The 21,423-nt window shown below is 42.0% G+C and overlaps 1 protein-coding gene across 5 annotated transcripts in view; it reads right to left on the reverse strand.

Moving 5' to 3' along the window:
- Positions 1-21,423, reverse strand: part of KIF16B (kinesin family member 16B) — a 301,193-nt gene that overhangs the window by 260,214 nt on the left and 19,556 nt on the right. For all 5 annotated transcript variants that reach the window (XM_054574081.1, XM_054574080.1, XM_054574079.1 and 2 more), the window contains exons 2-3: positions 4,705-4,774; positions 2,649-2,762 (exon numbers count right to left, since the gene is read on the reverse strand). In XM_054574081.1, coding sequence (XP_054430056.1) covers positions 2,649-2,762; positions 4,705-4,774 — 184 coding nt within the window. The remainder of the gene's footprint in view (positions 1-2,648; positions 2,763-4,704; positions 4,775-21,423) is intronic.

Genomic DNA, 21,423 nt, shown 5'->3' on the forward strand with positions numbered 1-21,423 from the left:
AGGTGTAAAATTCTATGATACATCATCTGTATACTACATTGTACGTTTGCCACCCAAAGTCAAATAGTCTTCAATCACTATATATTTGATACCCTTTTACCCTTTATTAACCCCCAACCTCCTTCTGTCTGGTAACCTCCATACTGTTGTCTGTGTCTATGAGTTTTTCTTGTTTGTTCCTTTGTTGCTTTCAGCTTTATATTCCACATATGAGTGAAATCACATGATTCCTGTGTTGTTCTGACTTATTTTGCTTAGCAAGATATACTCAAGGTCCATCCACATTGTTGCAAATGGCAATCTTTCACCTTTTCCTAGGGCTCAGTAGTATCCCATTGTATATATCTTATCACCAAATTTTCTCTTCAGATTGTATAAATCTTTCAAGATATCTTTATATTCAAATGAAAAGAGAAAGGTGGAGGAGGAGAAGGAGAAGAAACAGGAAGAGGAGACAAGGAGAGGGAAGAGGAGAGGGAGGAGGAAGGGGGGGAAAAGGAGGAGGAAAAGAAAAGGATGAAGAAGAAGAACAAAAGAAGAAGACAACAGACATCATGCTAAGTTTCCAGCTTCCCCTGTTCACAGCAGGAATACAACCTGTCAGCTCAATTCCTGTGCCAAGTATAGCAGAATGAAAACTTTAGTCAATATTTGAAACTGAAACCACTTTTAGAACAACAGCTATTAAAATTAGGGATGAGGGAAGATTATCTTTTCTTTAATGGAGTATTTAAAAATAGGTACTTTTCCCATATCTATGTTCGCTTTATAACACATGGTTGTACTGGAAAATAGTGTTTAGTTTTGTAATTTAATGAGACAATCTCAGATTATTTTAGAGTCAAAGAACTCAAAGCATCTGAGAAGAGATGCTGTACATACACCTGAATCATGAAAATAGCCCTATCAGCTGAAAACTTTCACAATCTAAGACTATTTTTAAATTTGGGGCATTTATTTTTATCTTCCAAAAGAGCTAAACTTGTTATTGCTTCCCTAATCTTGACTCTTGAAGAATCGGAAAATATCATCTGTTCCCACAATTTATCACCATTGGTAAACAAGTTCTTTCCTTCAGCAAATGTTTACTGAGTGTCTCCAGTGTGCCAGGCCATGCGGTCACACATCACTCTGCTCTCTGTCCCTGGGCTTTCCCTCCGCACAGCCCTCTGTCCCCAAAAGGCCTCAAACTCAGTTTAAGTAAGGGGCAAATCCAGCTGCTCATTAGGTAAGTCAGAAGTGGAGAACTTCATGGCTCTTCATTCAGCCTCTGTTGAAGACTTTCTAAAGACTATACAGAGAACTAACTGGCTGTTCTCCCTTAACAAATTCCCTCATACCAGCCACTTCATTCCCATTCCCACATTAAAGCCAAAATCTAGATTCCAAATATCTGTAACATTCAATTCCTCCCCAGACTCCTAGCTGCCAACACTGATTAATCCAACTGCCTAAACACCAAAGTCATCTTCACTCACTCATCCATTTATTCATTCGAGAGAGCAGCCCTACCCACCTGTCATTTAGAACACGCCAGTCCTTTTCTCTTACACCTTATACATCAGCCCCAAGATCTCAGCTCTGCTACTATCAAGCTGATTAAGCCTATGGACTTGAGCAAGTTATTTGGGCTTACTGCGTCTCTTCGACAAAGAAAAATGGAGCTAAAGTTGACTTCATCTGGGTCCTGTGAGGATTATAAACGAGACAGTGTGCATGAGCACAAGCAGAGTTTCTGACACCAATATAAACTCCAGCGGCATTGGTTCATCTTTCCTGTCCTGGCACCTCTTTCATACCAGGCACTTCATCTCTCTTAATGGCTCTCATTCTTATTGCCCTTTCTATTTTCCCTGATGCTGAATCAACAATTTCTGGATTACAACCCAGGATGGGCTAGAATTCTTACCCTTGTTTAAACACATAAAGACTTGAGGCAGTAAGCCAAGAAGCAGACCAGCCATGAAGCCCATGTTCTTCCCCACAAACTGGTGCTTTCTATACCCCCACTTGGCTCAAAAATGACCTCCTTGATCCACCTATGGAAATATCCTTGTCCTTCTGCTCACATGAAGTATCAATATACAATAGTTCCTAGAAGGATCTTTGAATCTGTTCTTATCTGCCCACAGCATATCTACATTTTAGACCGTAAAAACCTACAGCACAGGTTTCATGGACAAATTCCAGCCACTCGAGGTTCTATAAATATTTTGGACCCAATGTTCTTTCTAGAACCTGTAATGATCCACTCCAGCAGGAGAGCTATGGCTTGTGTTTGAAGTCTACCTTGTAAAGCTCTGCACCACAGTAAGACTCAAGGCCACCTGGCTTATTCGCCAAGTTTGGCAGCATATTAATGTCCCCCTAAAAATTATTTATTTGTAGAGTTCCTTCAAAGTAGCAGTGCTAAAGTTTTGAAACAAAAGTTATGATCATCATGCTTAGAGGTTAAAAAACAAAATTCAGCCTTTTAGGGACTGAATTCTTAGGCTTAAGGTAAGTGGTGCTATATAACCACCAAAAAGATGTTAGCAACAATTAATTTTATATAAATTATATTTTTTTAATTAGATGTTTTAAGAATTTTAGGGTAGGAATGTTTTCTTCAATATGAAAATAAACCAAAATATTTAAAAATATGTTACCATCTCTTGCGAAACGTAATCTGGACTTTTTGTATCAGCAGAATAAAAAGAAAAGTCATAAGTGAAAGTCTTGATCCGTTCTCTTCCTGAGTCTCCAGTCCCTCCTTCTGGTATCTAGAGAGATATAATTATGATAATAAGAAGAAAAGGGCACTGTCAGTGGACGAGTGATCTAATTTAAAATTTTGTCTTCTTAAAAAATATACAATGATCACCATCTTTCATATTTACATCCTAAGAAGCATTTAATTCCTCCTGACCTCTCCTACCACACCAAAAATAAATAAATCTAGAGTCAATCTATGATATGACCCAAAGCTACTTTCCTGGACTTTTATACCATGACTACTTATATAAACCCAACACTCCAGCTAGACGATTTTATCCTGTCTTCAATGCTTTTTACTGTTCCCTCTACCTGAAACCACAAGATTTGGGGTCTGCATAACTCCAGGGGCAGCTATTCACATAGATACTCATGTAACTGAAGTGCCCTAGAGTTGCATGATTTTGTGGCCCCTATGAAAACTCCAGGTCAGAAGCTCTTCCATGAAGCGTCCCCTGGGTACTCCATCCTGAGATACTTTCTCCCACCTCTGAAAGACTAGCCTCTCCCAAGACAAATCATATTATTGCAAATGTTTGCATATATCTTGTCTACCTTGCTCCCATACCTAGATTGAATGAAAAACCATGTTTAAAAATCTTCATATGCCACCAAAGCCTTACACAGCTTCCTGAATAAATCAATGAGCAACATATTTTCCCAACATAATTCAGACAATATAAAGAAAATATTTTAAGGTTCTTATTATTAAAATGTTAAAATTGTGGGCATCATTCTGGTTATATCAGTCAAGGAAATGTTTGTAAATCAGAAAAAGCAACAGAATAATCAAGGAAAATAGATTTTACCATGCACAAAGAAAAGTGTCTCTCTCTTTCAGTAAATACAATTTTTTAATGATTAAACTTTTACCACAGCACTGTGAGCATACAAAGATACATGAAGCAAAGCAAAAGTAACTAACAGCAGGGAAAGACAAGCGGTGGCTAGTAGAAATGTGAGAAGATGGCTGGAGGTCAAAGGAGGTAAAGCTAATTGTGGGCCAGTCAGACCTAGAAGGTACAAGGATTGTGGTCAGTGGGGAAAGAAAGACATTCCACTGGAGAATGCCTCAGGCAAAGGGACACCAGAGCTTCAAAGGAGGTCTATCAAATTATCTAGTGCACAACCCAACTGGAAGATAGGAGCATTCCCCACCTTCTATCATTGGAGATCAAGTTGCACCACTATGAAATTAGATTTCAAAGGGTCTGGTCCCTTGAGCCACCAATTAAGAGAAATCCAACCTGAGACTGATCTGCACTTGACCATGCAGCAGCAGGCCTCAGAAATGCAAACCTGTAAGTTTATGACGAATAGCTAAGGAAAGGGGGCTGGATCCATAAAGCACGTGATTGCTTTATTAATAATTTTACACCCTATTTCCTCCCTAAGTAAAAAGTATTCTGGGACGTAATAAATTCACTGATCAAAGAAACAAATAGGATATTTTAAGTGCAAAAGGATGAACTTGCCATCCTAGAAAATTATTTTTCAATTTTTTTCAGAAAAAATTCAGTTTTTTTATCTTTTATCCTCCAAATTTTGAATAATACCAGCACCTCTTGCAAAATTTATAGACATCGTTATTTTCATTAAAAATAAATATAGCCAAAGTTTACTTAAGAATTCATAAAATGCAGTTAATGGCCAGGCTAAGAATCCGCCACAGGATACAGGATAAAATTCCTGGGTCTAGACTAAGCCAATGAACTCATACACAAGCGCTACAGCTTGGGTCTGGTTTTCAGATAAATTAAACCAGGGATTGGGGGTAACAGAGATCAACCCTCTTGCTTCCTGACTGAGCCCAAGCCAAGAGCCAGCTGACATGGCTTTCTGAACTGAGAAAGGAGGAATGAGCAACGGCAGAAGCATTTCATTTACCCACAAGCCACTGCAATGAACGTGGGGCTCATGGAAGGGGAGTGAGGCCAGGTTACTACTTGCCTTTAAGTTTGTGATTATTGTTTTGCTTTTCTCCATTTGAATAATGAATTTGGCTTCCAAGTCTTTTTCCCTGCAACACAAATAATTCAGTTTGGTTAGAAGAGAAAAGGTTGTTATAAAAAGAATTCTTACTTTTTACATGTGGGAGTTTGTTTCTAAATGGTATCTGAAGCATAATCCCTGATACCACTATTCCCAAATCCTTACTAATATAAACAAGAAGACACAAAAAATAGCTAACACCATCAAAGACTAAGACTGACAAATAATGAGTTGTCAAAATCTAGAAAAATTTCTAACTGTAAGTCAAAAGGAGTGTAAATGAAATGATGGAAACTATGGAGGGCTCCAAATCATGAAAAAGGCAGCCCCACTCAACCAGTTATAAAGAGATACTTTATCCCTCTACCCAGGATGAGAGCTAAGGAGAAAACTGGACAGAGTGGTCACAACTAGGTACGGCTTTGAGAAGCAGCCAGGGCACTGTTCCCTCCTCCCACCTTCCTTCTATTTCCATTCAGAACAGGAAGTCAAGAGAACTCCTAAAAAAGTACAGTTCTCTAGAATAAATAACTGTGTCTACACAATGGAGTGTTAAGTCGTTGAAAAAGGAATGAAGATCTCTATACGTGGCTATGGAGTGGAAGCTAGGGTCTACTGTTAAGTAGAGAAGGCAAGGCAGAAAAAAACATACAAGAATGCTACCATTTATTTGAAGATCAGAAGAATAACCTAGCATTTTTCAAAAAGCTACCAATGGAAGAAGAAAATGTAGTGGAGCAAACAGGAATAGAACCTAAATTTCTAAAAAAAAAAAAAAAAAAAAAGTTACTCTGTAAGTCAACTTTAGAATGATGAAAATAATTTACACAAAATGCAACAAAGTTATATACATTTTTAAAACTTCTGTAAGAGGATATTAGAGCCAAACAGGATATGCCTGGAAGCAAGCAAGATATCAACAGGTTAAGAAAATGCTTCTGAAAATTATAATTTAAAATAACCTAAAATGCAAACTTTTAAGTTGAAGCAAATAAACCTAACTGTTGTACTGCACAGTAAGATACAATTTCAATTACGACTGTATGGAAGAATCTGTATAATGTAGTGGAACATAACCTAAGGAGAAAAAGAACTATAAAGAAATCTCACAGCATTTACAGTAATCATATTTTTGGTGGTAAAGTAGGAATTATCATTCTGAGGTTTCTGTTTGTATACTGGGGGTAATATATGAGTAATTATGTCAATGCCACTGAAAATGAAGGTTTTGAGTGAATGGAGATATAAACATAAGATTCATGAAGTTAAGTCAAAGCTCTATAATCTGAAATCTGTATGAGAAAAAATTAGCATGAACTTTATCTAAAACTGGTAAGAGAGCCCTGGCAATGGGGAAAGCCAGCTCCTCCTGCACTGAGAAACTGAGGCCTGCCCGCAGCGGGTGGTGAGTAAGGACGGGCCCCACCCCAGCCACACCAGGAGATGAGCGTGGAGCACAGTGCCCAGAGAGTGCAGCCTTGAGACACAAGGCTCTTGACCCACAGAAACTGTCAGATAATAAGTAGTGTTTTAAGCCCCTACATCTGGGGTAATTTGTTACACAGTAAGAGATAACTCCTACAAAGGCCACATCAAAAGGACCCAAAAATCAACCTAAGTTCCTACTGGTCAAAGTTGAGTAGCAAAAAGAATACTGACTGCAAGAGAAACAGATGGAATATGCATAAGTTTATGAACTCATAATTGAAGAATAAAAACTGAATGGTCTGCTTTGGAGGATCAAAAGAATCACCTCATTATTTTGAAAGCGATTAGATAAAGGGAAAGAATCAAGCACATCCCCTGCATTACCTAAACAATCTGCATTCCAGAGTAATCAAACAACCGTCATAGATGTTGAGAAGTTTCTCTTTTCAAGACTTTCCAGCTAATAAATGAAGATGGAACGAAAGAATTAGAATATCGACATATTGCAACCTGTGGTGAATTATTGGCTCTAGAGAGTGACCGTCAGGGGCTGCTAACTCCAGCCTCCAGGACACAGTCAGACATGGGGCGCAGCCAACACCCGTGCCACAGTGGTCCTGTGCCTCAGTGAACCACCAGGACTGCGGGGCAGGAGGACCACCACCAACAGTGCAGGGAGGCAGACAGCGCCATCCAGCCGCTGGGAAGGCCGGCACATGTATGAACAGGTTTACTCAATGACAGTAACAGCAAATTTTAAGCAATATAAAGATGGAAGACTAACCTATTAAAAAAGACTTGAAAGATGTAACTGACTGGATCTCAACTCAAACAGAAAAGGCTTTTTGAAATTATATGTAGAGAAATGTTAGCATTGACTAGGTATTTGATGATATTAAGGGATTATTATTACTCTTTCAAATGTGCTAACAGTATCATGATGATTTTTTTGTCTAAACCTTTTAAAGATAAACACTGAAATATTTACAAATAAAATGATACGATGTTTGAGATTTACTTCAAAATAATCCAGGGGTAGAAGAACCAGGTGCTGGTAGCATCCTGGCCACCTCAAGATGAACAGACAAAACACCGTAAACTCAAAGAGCATGCTGTAGCCAACACCACTCAAAAACTAGAAGGGAGTCACATGGAACTCATTAAACTTTTCCAAGCCATTGTGAAGAAGGGTGTGGCTAGAATCCCTCCCAAGTGCAAGGCACTTCCACTCCTACCCTTCAGGTCTTGGGCCCATTAGTGAGACATGTCTCAGGGAAATCCCATGTTCAAGTGGCCCACAAAACAAATACTTCACAAATGGGTCCCTTTCCTGAAGCATTCAACTACCTAAAGTATACCCTGCCCAGCAAGAAAACTGCAAAACTGCATGGATGAGTTTTAACACCCCAGACTGCCCCATCTGGAGTCCTCCCATTCCTTGTGAGTCATTTCTCAGTCACTCCCTAACCTAATTCGTCTAGTGCTCTCACTTTAAAACCACTAATATCAGTAAGTATCTGCGGGGGAGTACAGAATTATCCAGGGATCTAAGAAGATTAAAAGTGACCCTGTGGACTCTTATATATAAAACACGATGTAATTCAGCTGCTACTGTCCCTGCCACTTGCATTGGAAGCCAGTCGTTAAGTAATGCCACAGGTCCAGAGCCTTACACTTTTGGAGGTAAAAGGGCCCTCTACATGCTCATTTAGTCTAAGCTGTAGGTAACCACAAAAGTACTTTCCCAGTTCTAAATTAAAATTCACTCTATAAAAACACTACGAAAGCTACTGACTGAAAGATCATTATGTAATATGAGAGTGTCTTTCTATTAGCACTTGTGAAATTAAAACTGAACATGCCAGGTGGGTTTCAAAGGATTCACCACCTCCTTGACACTGTATGACTCAAGTGTGATGATGAGGAAGGAGAATGGCGACAGGTTCACTGTTCTGAGGAACTCTAGCTTTCCTCAGTTTCTCAAAAAGTTCTGTGACCCAAAAGACAGGTACCCCAGCTCAGACCCTCATTAGTCAAAATGTAGCCCAGGACCCAGCAGAATCATCAGCCCCTGGGAACTTGTCCAGTTTGAGGGATCTCAGGTTGCACCTCAGATCTACTGAGTGGAAGGAACCTGCAGTTTAACAAGAGCCGTAGGTGATTCTAATGAACACTCAAGTTTGCCAAGCATTGCTCTGCATTATATTATATTAATATAATATATTAATATATTACATTTACTCTCATGAAACAAATACCACAATGTTCGTACTTTGTACACTGGGAAACTAACTTTTTACTTTGACCCTCAAGTTTATTTTTTAAATTGCATGTAAGAATATGAATAGAACCTAAGTCAGCTGACACTGTCTCCACTCTTTGTTCTTATATTGTACATTAGCTTCTGACCAAAAGCAATAACTGTCTGACATAGAGGATCTAAGAAGTCACCTGAGTGCCATCACCCAGGTTCCCTCATTCTCACCACTTAACCCAGCAATCAGCCTCCCGCCCTTTCCATCTCCAGGCGACTTCCCAATATCAGTGTAAGGTTGCCACAACAGTTTGAAGTCATTTTAAAAGTAATCACAGGTCATCGAGATTAGATAGAAGCCATCGGTTCCAGAAAGGAAACTTCACAAGTAATAATTTCCTAGACTATTTTCTTCTTAAGTATAAAAAGTAAAAGAAAAAAGATGTATCTTTACTCCAAAAATAATCTCTAGGTGTAATATTTATAAATAGGTGCTAGCTAAAATTTTAGCCATAGAAGGCAAATACAGAAAAGCCAATGTAATCTCCATAAAGCCAATGTAATCTCCATAAAGCAGTTATGATGACTGGAATTATTAAATGTTGAGACTAACCCCTGTACATTCCAGGACGGTCATGATACTTTCAAATATTTCAGAGAGGATAGGGAAAGAAGACTCCAGGCCCCTCTCTCCCTCCCCACCCTACCGACCAACCCAGCTTAGCCCCTAATCCACTGGACACTGGAGACGGCTCATGGCCTTCTCTGCACCCCAGGTGACATCAGGGTCCATCCAACAGCCTTACCTCCCACTCCCTCACCCCCACCCAACATTCAGTTACCTAGGGCTGTCCAATCTACCTTCCACTTACCATCCTCAGCCACATCTCCCCACCCCACAGCCACAGTGCCATGTTGGGCCACCATCACTTCTCCCTAGTCCCCTTGCCTCCAGCCTTGTCCCGTCCCGTCCATACTCCACGCCGTTGTCAGAGAGATTCTTTCAAAATACACATCTTGCCATGAGGTTCCCCTGCTTTAAACTCCTTCAGTGACCGCAAAGGCTACAGAATAAAATTCAACTCTCTGTGACGTACAGAGTCCTTCGTGATCTGACCCTAACTCATGTTCACATTCAACACTGGGTCTATCCTATCTCCTCTTCTGGCCAACTCCCAGCCATCCCTCCAGACTCCACACCCTCTGGGGAGTCTTTTCCGCCCTATCCCCTCAGTATATGGACCACATGCCTGTCTCATCCACCAGATTGTGAACTTAATTAAGAGTAAGGACTCTGCCTGCCTGGATTCGCATCCCCAGGTGCTGGCACCATACCTGCAATTTTGAGGTTCTCATGAAATGGTTGCTGAAAGTGGTGGACTGACTGATTAAAATGGTGACTGAATGGTTCTTAACCCAGCCTACACCTCACCATGTGCATCTTCCACTTAACGCCACCTCCCTTTCTAACCCCCATAAAATCAATCCTTTTTCTTGCTTCCTCACAATCTATGGTATCTTCCTATCCTCACTCTTAAGCAAGCCTTGTCTGAGGTCTAGTTGATTCACCTACCATTCCTTCACCTACCTAGTTTATCTAGCTTATGTGGGTTTTATTCGTACTGAAGTCATCCAATTAGTCTGAATCCCAAAGAAGCAAGAGCCCAGATTCCTTCACGCTTCAACCTGAGTCCACTGAACATAAGGGGACAACATCCACAATCCCTGCTCAGTGCTTTGTCATAATTCTTTGGCTCAAAACGTAAAACAGCAGGCACTGAGAGTTCCCCCAGCTCAGGTCAATTTCCTCTGACATTTCAGAAACATGGGAAATAAATCTTGACATTTTTGTCATATTGAAGAAAATAAATAATCCTAAAATATTATTTGAACATTGATTTGATAATAGAGCAAAATGAACTATGTCTCTCCCTGGCCACTTTGGTGAATTGGGTTTCTCAACCGAAAAGTCAATTATGGTCCCTTCATATAAATAAGTAATTTATTTGCAAGGTCTGGAAACTAGATTATAAGATGCCACAAATAAACCAACTGGAATGAGTATACTGAGTTCTAGATCAATATTGTGGTGGAGGGAAGAAGAAAAGAAAAATATGTAAAATATCAAGTCAGAAAAAGAGATAAAAATTATATGAGCTTTCAGACACGTGAGTAGGAGAAAGCTTATCTGAAAAAACAACCCTATGTTAATTTAAATATTTTGAAAATGTTTTCAAATTATTCAGGAATTCAAATTGATTCCATTTGCTCATTGATGCATTTTTGGGCATTCCATAATAAACAGCCTGGCTGGATGGTGTGAGATCTCCAAACAGAGCCATCAGCTTGGAACATTCTAAAAAGCAGCTTTTTCACCCTGGTTTCTGAAGTAAATCAGTATCCCCCAAATTCACCTTAAAACTCACATACTAGAAACCAATATTTAACTGCCTTCATATTGCAGGATACTCAACAGCAAAAATAGAAAATAAAAAAGTCGATTTTAAAAAAAGAATGTGTGACCTCCATGTGTACTACTACGGAAAGAAGCCCAAGGAACACTGTTAAGTGAGAGAAAGATCAGTAGCAAAACAGTGTACTGACCATGACCCAGTTTGCAGTTCAATAAATACAGTAAGGCAGAATATGCACACACACATGCTTCCACACGTGGAGAACATCTCTGAACATTTCTGAAAGGAAAAACACAAAGCTATTAACAATGGTTACCTCTGACCCTCAGGAGATGAGAAAATAAACTGAACATCTCACTGCTGAAATTTATTTTAGCATGATTTCATATTTTATAATTAAAACAAATTTAGTTAATTAAAAGACAAAAAGCCCCTGAATTAAAAATTTGGATGGCTCCTCAGTGCTCTAGGGTAAAGTCCAGATCCTTACAAGGCATCTACCATGAGGGCAGGCTTATTACCCTCCTCTCCTGACTGTCCAGCCGTAGAGGACACCTCACCTTCACCCTGCACTTCCACACCGCTCCCTGCCATAGGTATCCTCATGCACTGCCTAGAGGTGCCTCTTCCCTTCCCTTCCCCTGTGCAAAAAGCTGCTCGACATTCAAAACCAGGCCCACACTACCCTCCTTTGGGAAGCATCCCTGATCCCTTATGCTCAGTTATTTGCTCAGTCCCTCCACTCGACCCAACAGCACTTCTCTTCTTCCCGTTCATCCAGATGCCAGATAAAATACAGGACACCCAATTAAATCTGAATTTCAGATAAACAAGTAACTTTTTAGCATAACTATATCCCAAATATTGCTTGAGACCTACTCTTATTTTACTGCTGGTCGCTAACCCTGAGGGCACCATCTCTTACCCAGAGGTATGCACCCAGCAGACAATTCCAGTGAAATGCATTTGTATTAGTCTCCATTTCTCAAGCCCAGAGAGTGACTGAGCTGAGTCTTCAATTACACCCTCAGCAACCAAGTACCAGAGGCTCCATAAATATAATGTGTCACTTCACTTTTGTTAAGTGTGGAAACAAACTTAGGGAGGGCTCTTCTCCTGAAGCCCTATTTTCCTTATCCTTTATGGCCAGTTCTGAGCACTCAAAGATCCTGGGACTGCTAACTACACTTAGTGGCTCCTCATGGAATCCCTAAAAGCCCACAACTCACTTTCTGAGAAAAACCCAAGGAAGACAGATCCTGAATAAAACATGGAGTGGATTTCTCAACCACCGACTTCATTTCAGGTCCTCAGAACGCACCTCACCACACAGCAGTCAGGTGGAAGTCACAGCACCAAGATCTACATCCAAGGGCCAACCTGGACTGGCGGCCAGTGAGAATTCTACATGTCCTCTACCCCATTCCCCATGGGCTAGCACTATGAACAAGGCAAGGACAGCAGCGCTGCAAGGTCTCAGATACTATGAGGATCACATGCTAAGTGAAATCCTCCACTGACCCCTGCAAAAACAGGAGGGAGCTATTAAGCTGAGCCTTTTATTACCTTACCCTGGTCTAGAGAGGATGCAATAACCTAAAACATTAGGCAAAGAGCCAGCTGTTACAGATTGGGATCCCAGAGAGACAGAGAATCCGGGGAAGTTTAACGCGCAGGGTGCTTGTTCATTAAGGTGTGCCCGTGGGATCAACACCTGGAGGAAGAGACGGAAGCAAGACTGGGCAGAGGGAGCAGTACAGCTGCCTCAGCCGACCCTGCAGGCAGTCCTAGAGCTATTAGTAGCCCTGCAGAGATGCCCAGGTTGAGACAGGGGGACCAGGTGGGCCGCCTGGGAAAGGGGCAGGCTTGGGGTCCTAAGGCATTGACAGTGAAGGCCAAGCCAACAGCACTCCAGCAGGTGGGCAACAAGCTTCAGCAAAGGAAGATCTGGGCAGCAAGCATGGGGTCCACCACACTAACTCCCCTAAACTGATGCCACAAGGCATACTGACAAGGGACAGTCACCACCCAACTCCTCGGCAGGCAGCAATGGGCAAGAGGGAAGGTAGATACTGTTTTTGTATACAGCTGTAAGTAAAGAAAGCCTAATAATCAGAATTGTCAATGCAAATGAGTTGCCTTGAGACTAAGGAGGTTTATTCAGTCCACGAATGTTTAGTGAGTACCTGTGACATGCCAGATAATACTCTCAGTGTAGGGAAAAAGTGGTAAAGGATACAGACTGAGTCCTCCTGGAATCTGCATGTCAGTAAGTGAGTTAGAAAAAGATAAATACAATTACCTTTTAGATACTACTAAATACTATAAAGAAATGAAAGGGTGACCAGGGCAGAGGCAGGGGGAGGCAAGTAGTCAGAAAAGACCTCACCAGAGGGAATGTGTGAGCAAACACCTGACCGGAACAGGGCTGAGGTCCCCACAAAGATCCGGGGAGAGCATTTCTGGTAAATAGGAACAGCAGGTACACAGGCTCTGGGGCAAGAACTAGCCAGACGTTTGGGAAAGAGCAGAAAGGCCTGTGTGACTGCAGAAGAGAGAGGGGATGCAAAACAGAAGATGAAGCCAGAAAAGGAGGCAGGGCCGCACGACGCCAGGCCTTAAAGGCCTTGGTTCAATGGCTAAGCCTTTGGAACTAAAATGTGATCTGAAGCCATGGACACAGGAAGGTTTTGAGTACAGGGAAGTGTGGCACAATCGCACTTAGGTTTCTAAATGATCCCTGCAGATGCTGTGCAGACTCCAGAGGGGCCAGAGTGCAGCAGGAGCCCACTGAGGGGGCCGCAGAGGAGGCGCTGGGCCATGGGTGAGAGTGGAGATGTACCCAAAAGACAGAGGGGCCAGATTTGAATTGCCAAGACCTGCTCATCAACAGAATCATCTGAAGAGCCCAACCCACACCTACCAAGTGAGAATCCCAGGACAGGGGACCAGGACTCTGTATATTTAACCTCCTAGGAGATGCTGATGACCAGCAAGGCTTGAAAGCCACTGCTTTTGTTGGTCTACAATCCCACCTCACCTCAGAGGAGCTGGGACTCTAGAGAGTGTGGAAGCTTAAATGCCTTCAGCTCCCTCTAAAATGGCGCTTCACTGGGTGGTCTCGGCCCATCCTCTCAATGAGCCTGACCCACCTGTCCCCAATTCCAGACAAACATCCAGAAGAGGGCTACACCTTTCAGATTACCGCTGTTGCCTTCCAGCTGGGGCCTCTCATCTGAACTCTAGAACACCAAAGTCACTGAGAAACACTGTGAAGTGGGGAGAAAGAGTAAGTAACAAAGCAGTGCAAAGACTACTATGCAGTTTGTGGTAAAAGAAAAAGGGGGCGGGGCAGGTAACATACACGCTATTGAGTATGGACCTAAGGAAAGTCAATCTATACCATTCTAGAAGCACAGGGGTGACGTTAATTCACTCCGAGCATGAAGCTGAATTCCGTCATGCAAGCCCGATGTCAGTTGAGAAAGGCTGGTAGAAAGCTGAAAAATTTCAAACATTAAAAAATATAAGCCCAAACCCATAAATAACTATGTTTTGCTCAAGACCCAAGACAATAATGACATTTGATAATTTTAGATACTCTGCAGGGAGGACAAAAGGGGCCAAGGTGGGAAAGAGCTGGAGAGCCAAGATGAGGCTCAGAGAAATGGAACGCTTGACAAAAAGAGGATGAACTCAGGAGACAGGAAGAAACCTAGCCCACGATCCCATCTCACACAGAGCAACTAAGGCCCCAAGAGGTTAAGGTGACTCACTCGAAGTTGCTACTACAGTCAGCACTATGAAAGGTTAGAGGAATTAAGCAAAAAATCAATACTTCGAAGCCATAGAGAACTGCTGAGAGCCAACCTAGCTACATTTCAGCTACATCCCCCTCAAGGCAGGGGTTATGTAAGCTTGGGCTCCCATGTTAACACAATGGGCCAGTCAGCACATTTAAGGAATCCATATAAATACCACTCTCTAAACACGGTTCCAAGTCAGACATCCAAGCTTCCTCATCCCATTCCAAAGTACTCCTTCATCCAGGACTCACAAAGACTCTAATGCTGGTCCTTCTGCCTGGAATATTCTTTACTCCTCCTTCTCACTTTTCCTTCAAATCCCTTAAAGATGTGTCCTCCAGGAAGCCTTCCCAGATGCCTCCTAGTCATTATCTTCCGCGTGATATTCCATAACTCATCACAGTGGTTTCCACTTTCTGTTTAACTGTTGGGCAATATGTTTGTCTTCCCCACCAGTCCAAATGCTTCCTGGGGACAGGGATCATGCCCTACCCTTTATGTATCCACAATACCTAGCAGTCCTTCCATACAGTCAAGAACTTGGATGAATGAATTAATAAGCAGTCAAAGAGCACATAAACAGCTGAACTAAAAACATGATTATTCTTAAACTCAACCACTAAAATAAAGTTTATGCTTCAACATTTATTATATACATTTTCAATTTTTAAATGCAGACGTGTTTTTCTTATAAATGTCAGTTAACATGGCAGATGCTAACTCCAAAGGCAGAAACACAACTGGGCTCTTCCCACAGACCCACAGTTGCGACTCTGACTCCAGGACGCAGGCACAGGGACCTTCTGTCTCTTCCGACAGGACGGTCACACAGCCAATCTTCTTCAATACGCTTCTCCAAAACTCGCACACAACGTATTCATAAAAGGAAAGTGGAAGTTTAAGAGGACTGTTGTAAATATAAATATTAACAACATAAGAACACGAACACTTCCTTTTGTTTTCCTGTGTTCAGACATTAAACCAACTATTGAACGCCCCAAGATATTCCAGTTTAGTGCTGTAGCACCATGAAACACAAAGAAATGAGTGTTCCCTGCTCTAACCCACACCATCACTACAACCTTCCTTCCAGATTTATCTGTTTTAGAAAAATGTTCTCAGTAACAGCTTTTGAAAAATATATATATAGCTGGTCTATAAAAAGAAAATTGATTCCTTTTACTACATTGCCAGCCAAATATACCAGATAGTAGAAAGATATACTTCAAAATAGTAAATTGAAGGATTTTTTCCTTCAACGATTTTCCTTAGAGTCAGGGTGGGATAAGATGCAATCAAGTTCTAATGTAGCTTTTTCATCAAGCACAGCACCTGATGCTGCCAACCAGAGTGGTTTAATAAGTGGAGGGGTTGGGGGGCGGGGGGCAGGAAAGCACTGGGCTTTGGGGACCTGGGTTCTAATCCTGATTCACTCACTCTGTGACTTTGTCACCTTATTTAACTTTGCCAAGCCTTGGTTCCCTCACCTGTAAAATGGCTGAATAAAACCTATCACACACAGCTGCTGAAAAGGACTAACTGTGCAGCAATGCTGTGAGTATTAAACTATCTCAATGTATTTTTTTGTGTGTGTGAGAGATGTGATAGAAGAAAGCAGGCGACACAAGGCCAGGTGTACAACGGACAATCACAAATCCAAGATCCATCCATTCACTCAACAAATACTTATGGTGCCGTTACTTATTGTGTTGGAAGTAGTCGACATTCAACTGTGAACATAACCAGCAAAAAGCCCTGACCCTTTGGAGCTTACATTCGGGTGGGGAGATTTATTCTCACGAACGCTTTCCAGTGTTTTCCAAAATGGGTGGAAATGAAGGAAATCCAGAAAATACATTTTGCCGAATTTTCTAGCTAGCTTTCAAAAAAATGAAGAATCACCACAGAGTTGATTTCCGTAAGTTTTGTTTATGAATGCTTTACCTTCATCAATACAATCCAGAGGCCACAGTTCATTAAAAAGATACAAGTATCAGAAACTCCAAAATTCTTCTACTTATTTTTAAATACCTGTGAATTATATCTGGTAATGATTCTGACTATGTACTGAATGTCCAATATGAAGATACGTAATGCATGCTGTCCTACACGGTGCCTGGCTGCCTGGCAGCCCTCTCTTAGGGCAAGCCAGCAATGCTCACTCCTGTGCTAATCAAAGGAGCAGCAGTAGCCAGAGGCAGAAGTGGGCCGATGGACACATGCAGATGCCTCTACTTTACAAGGTTCTCTGGGGGATACAGAAATGTATAATCATGCTCTTGCCCTTCAGTGGCCCAGGATGACCCCACATGGGTGAGAACAAACAAGATATAAAAGCCCCTTTGATGGTGGGATGGGTGGCTCACCAAACCCAGGCATGGGAGGCCAGACCAAAGAGAGACCTGATTTTAGTTGATGTGGTAGGTGAAACACAGTCCAAAAAAAAAGCCCAGTCATTGCCTAATGCACATCCACATTTTGTATACTGGGAGAGGATGGCATATGTAGGTCACCAGAAAGTTCCTTCCCAGGATATTCTCGGAACACCAAACTGAGCCACGCTGCCTTCCTCAGTGCCTGCTCCTCTCTTCCTTTGCTCTCACCCCTTTTCAGACCACACTGGTCAGACACAGAGAATGTCATTCCTCCCCCGTGCTTTCTAAACAGTGATGTAACTCGCACAGCAGCAAAGAAACAAAACAGGAGGACGAAGTCGCACTCTCCACTTGGACAGATTTTCATTTTACCATGACCCAGGAAACTTCATCAGAAGGAAAACACGCCTACCATTATCCAGGGCATCCAGTACCTGGAGCATGTCCAGTAAATCAAACTGCCAGCAAGGACTCCCAGCCCACAACTTCTCCAACTTGATCACACACAGCATCTCCTGGGGGCTTTAAAATTCCTGATGCCCCACTCTACTCCTCACCAATTAAATCTGACTCCCAGGGGATGAGAAGCCACTGGTTAAGATGTGAGGCCAGTGTCCTAACCTACTGGTTTCTCCACCTCCCCATGGTTAAAAAAGAAAAACAACAGGCCTAAATGGAGTCACATGTGCTAAGCCCCAGGTCAGCAAGCCAAGACTTAGAATCTAACCTACCTACAGGGGCAGCCTCCCCCAGGAATAGAGTCTTAAACCGGTCAATCTAGAGTTTCTTGCTTAACAACAGTAAGGTAATGTGCCTGAGAGAACCCTGCCTGCCAACCTGGCCTCTAAGGAAAGGTGACACCTGTAACTCAAACAAGGGCTTGTAGCTTCCTTGTCCCACCTGCTTCTGCATGTAAAAGCCTTCCATTTTCTTCAGCTTCTTGGAGCTCCTTTCTGTTTCTGAGATGGGATCCTGCCCAATTCATGACTTGGTAAATAAAATCCAAGATCTTTAAATTTACTCAGTTGAAGTAAGTTTGTTTTTTAACAACCATTAAATGTCTCAGAAGGAAAACCTGGGGCTCCCACATCATCAGATGTCACTACCAAAGTCCAAAGGAGAAAACAAATGAACCATGACATGGACCTGAGTTAAGTCACATAAGAGACAGGGGAAAAGACCAAGCAGGCCACCAAAAGCATCAGCAAAGAAGGTGGGCAGTGTGCACCGAACCAGAGCTGTGCGGCCAAGCATGTCAGAGGCCAAAGAGCCAGTTTGAGGTTCTGGGTCTCTAAACAACTGGTGCTTTGGGAACCACTGAGCCTGCCGACCATAAAATCAGTCTGAGTCCTGCCACCGGCTCTTCCTACCAGCTCTTCCTACCGCAGAGGGGGCCACAATGCAGAGGGTGGATGTGAAGCACGCAGTGAAGGAAAAGCTTACACAAACGCAACCACTGTCCTTGGTGGCATTTGTGATTTGCAGAAGCTATTTAGAGTTGTACCTTATCTTTTAGGGGCTCCTGTATCCCATGGCTCCTCTTCCCTGATTTCTGTGACAAGGAAAGGACCAGCCTCTTGCAAGCATTCAGTGAAATTCAAGGATGCTGGGGGCACAATTATGAAATGAGCAAAGGGCAAAGATGTTACCTCCCCAAAATATTGAAAACACTAATATTGTAGGGAAGTGGTAAGGGGAAATGGTCTAAAGTAAATAAAGTTTTAAATAAAGCAAAGAAAGGAGATTTTTAAACACTCATTCTTAGCCAGAAGTTTTACAATGGTATCCAGGCTTAGGACGTTGCATTCTGTGTTTTAAAACTCTTTAATTAGTTGTCAGTGTTTTAACAACCAGGCAATTTTACATCAAAATCTAGATTTCTGATTATATTGAAGTATGGAAGGATGGGGCACTCCTGTGTCCCACAGGACAGCGGGTGTGACTTCCTGCCACAGTCCCACCCAGCCAACTCCAGTCAGCTGCAACCCACCTGCCTCCTCAGACACTAGGGTTAGGACCCAGGTAGGAACCTAACTGTCCTCATTCAGAGAAGGGATTATGCATTTAACCGCAATAAACTTTTTTAATGCCTAAGTGGCAACAAATTTTAAGGATCTGATTGTCACTTCTCAAACTTCATGTACTTTCTGTTGAATTTTGTTATATTTGCCCACCCATAGTGTCTCTAGGGACAGAGAGCCATGAAAATGCTGGCTGAGATGATGGAACTAATCAAGCTGAATTTCAACAAAATAAAGTATGATTAAACCTAGCCAGAAGCAAATAAGGTTTTTGATTTGTTTGATTTGTTTTTCTAATTTCTTATTTAGAATTTATTTAAGTAACTACCAGTGAGGGGCTTTCTCTTCCATATCTCTGTCTTCTTAGTGTGGGCTACACCTCACTAATTTACAGACCCTCTGACTCCTAGACAGTACTTCCACCTCCTGAGGTCCTCCAGGTATGCAACTTTGAGGAATGAAGCTGCTATTCCCCAGAGCTGCAATGCAGAGACACTACTAGCAGGTTCTTAACACTCAAGAATTCATCCATCCCAGATTCCTTGAAATTGAATACACTACTACAATTTACAGGCAGAAATAAAAGAAATAACCTTGTCATCAAGCCAGAATGGCTTGAGGTAAGAAAGCCCTCAGATATCACCATGCTCTTTGCAATAAAACAGAGGCAGAACAAAACAGTCTGGCCTCATTTCTGTGGCTCAACTGACCAAATAGTCTATGCACAATAATGCAGACCCCCTCCTAGGACAGCCATACGAGGGAAAGGGAAGTCTCAAGTTGCACCAGGCATAATACCTACACCTCTAATTTGGACTTCATTTCAAAGGAGGAGAAGGGGAGGGGGCGGGAGCCAGCACAAAACGTAATGGCACTCAGTGTCTGAGGCCAGAGGCCTCATCTTGAGATAACAAGATGACATCAAATGACCAGTTCTACTTGTTTTACTCAAGTCCTCAACTCGCAAATGTTGCCTTTCCATTCTTTCATTAGTCATGCCTTTAATTCATCCTCCATTCTCCTGCAAGCAGAGGCTTCCTCTGAGTGCCCTTCACGTTTCATGGCTCTGCTCTATTTGCATTTCCAAAGCTTGACAAACCCAGTTCAGCACCTCAAATAGGAAGCTCTCCAACAGCAGTGCAAAGAAAGGAGACCCTTAACTTTAAGTCACACAGCAAAGGGACTTGAGAACAGCTACAAATGCCTCTGAAAAGAAACAAGTGGATAAAACCACATCACACTGAAGTCACAAAGAAAGTAAACTGCTGTTATTCTAGCGAAGGTAATACTAACAGGCAGCCACGATGAACTCCTTCTAATGCCCCAAGTCCTAGTTACACCCCAAGCCCACTACAGCCTTCCATGGTACAAGACCTGGTCCAACAAAGGCAAGGGCTGTGCCTGACTTGTGCATCACTGTATCCCCAACATGTCTCCCCAGTGTCTTTTAAAGGTTTAAGGGGGATAGTGGGTATCTGCAATATCAAAACTATTTTCATAAAGATACCAGGCTGTTATCTGCCTTGTTCACTCTCATTCTCTCATGAGTGCACAGGGGAGTTTCCCAGAGGCTATGAGAGTGTGATGACAAATCATTTTGATGGCTAAGGGAATGTGTGTGCTTACATAGTCACATGTTTTAAATTTTTCTGTATTAATTATACTGGTAAATATATATTGATATAACCCACAAAATTAAAAGCTTTTTGGTGTCCTCAATAATTTTTAAAAGTATAGGGGTACCCAAAACCAAATACTTTGAGAACTGCTGATCTGGTACAAAGCCTCGCATTTATATGGCAACATTTAAACACTATGTGAATAATCAGGCAATGCTGGGTGGATAGAATTCTATCAATAGACTGATGTCTCTAGTTCATGGTCTGTTATAGATAAAAGATAGAAAGAAGAGGTTCCCAGGGATCAGTTCACTCTTGGCTACAAAGAAGGAAAAAAAAGATTTGGGAAAATCACCAAATGAGAAAGAACCAGGACCATTGCAACATGTCCGTGAATCCACAGCAGTTCCTCCCATGGTCTCCCAGCATGTCCAACTGTAGTGAATACATTCTAGGTTATACAAAAACTGGCTGAAGACAGCGTTACCCAGCATATCCCCAGCCAACCAGCAGTTGTCAGCCATTCCTTCGCACACCCTGCATCTTGTCGGTCACTATTAACTCTTAAATATCTCTTGAATTCTTTAGGATTTAGCTTGGTTGTCCTTCCTCCAGGCAGATTCCCTATGCCCTTTTCCTTAGCCATGTCTATTATAGGTTTTTAATAGAAGCTTTTCCTTTTCTTCCAGGGCACTTCCATAAGCCTCTACACAAACACCCATTTATGGGATTTTCATGCCTGCCTCCCCAACTAAATTGT

Source organism: Pteronotus mesoamericanus, unplaced genomic scaffold (assembly GCF_021234165.1).
Source record: "Pteronotus mesoamericanus isolate MK-2021 breed Mesoamerican mustached bat unplaced genomic scaffold, CSHL_Meso_final contig_25, whole genome shotgun sequence".
Classification (NCBI taxonomy): Eukaryota; Metazoa; Chordata; class Mammalia; order Chiroptera; family Mormoopidae; genus Pteronotus; species Pteronotus mesoamericanus.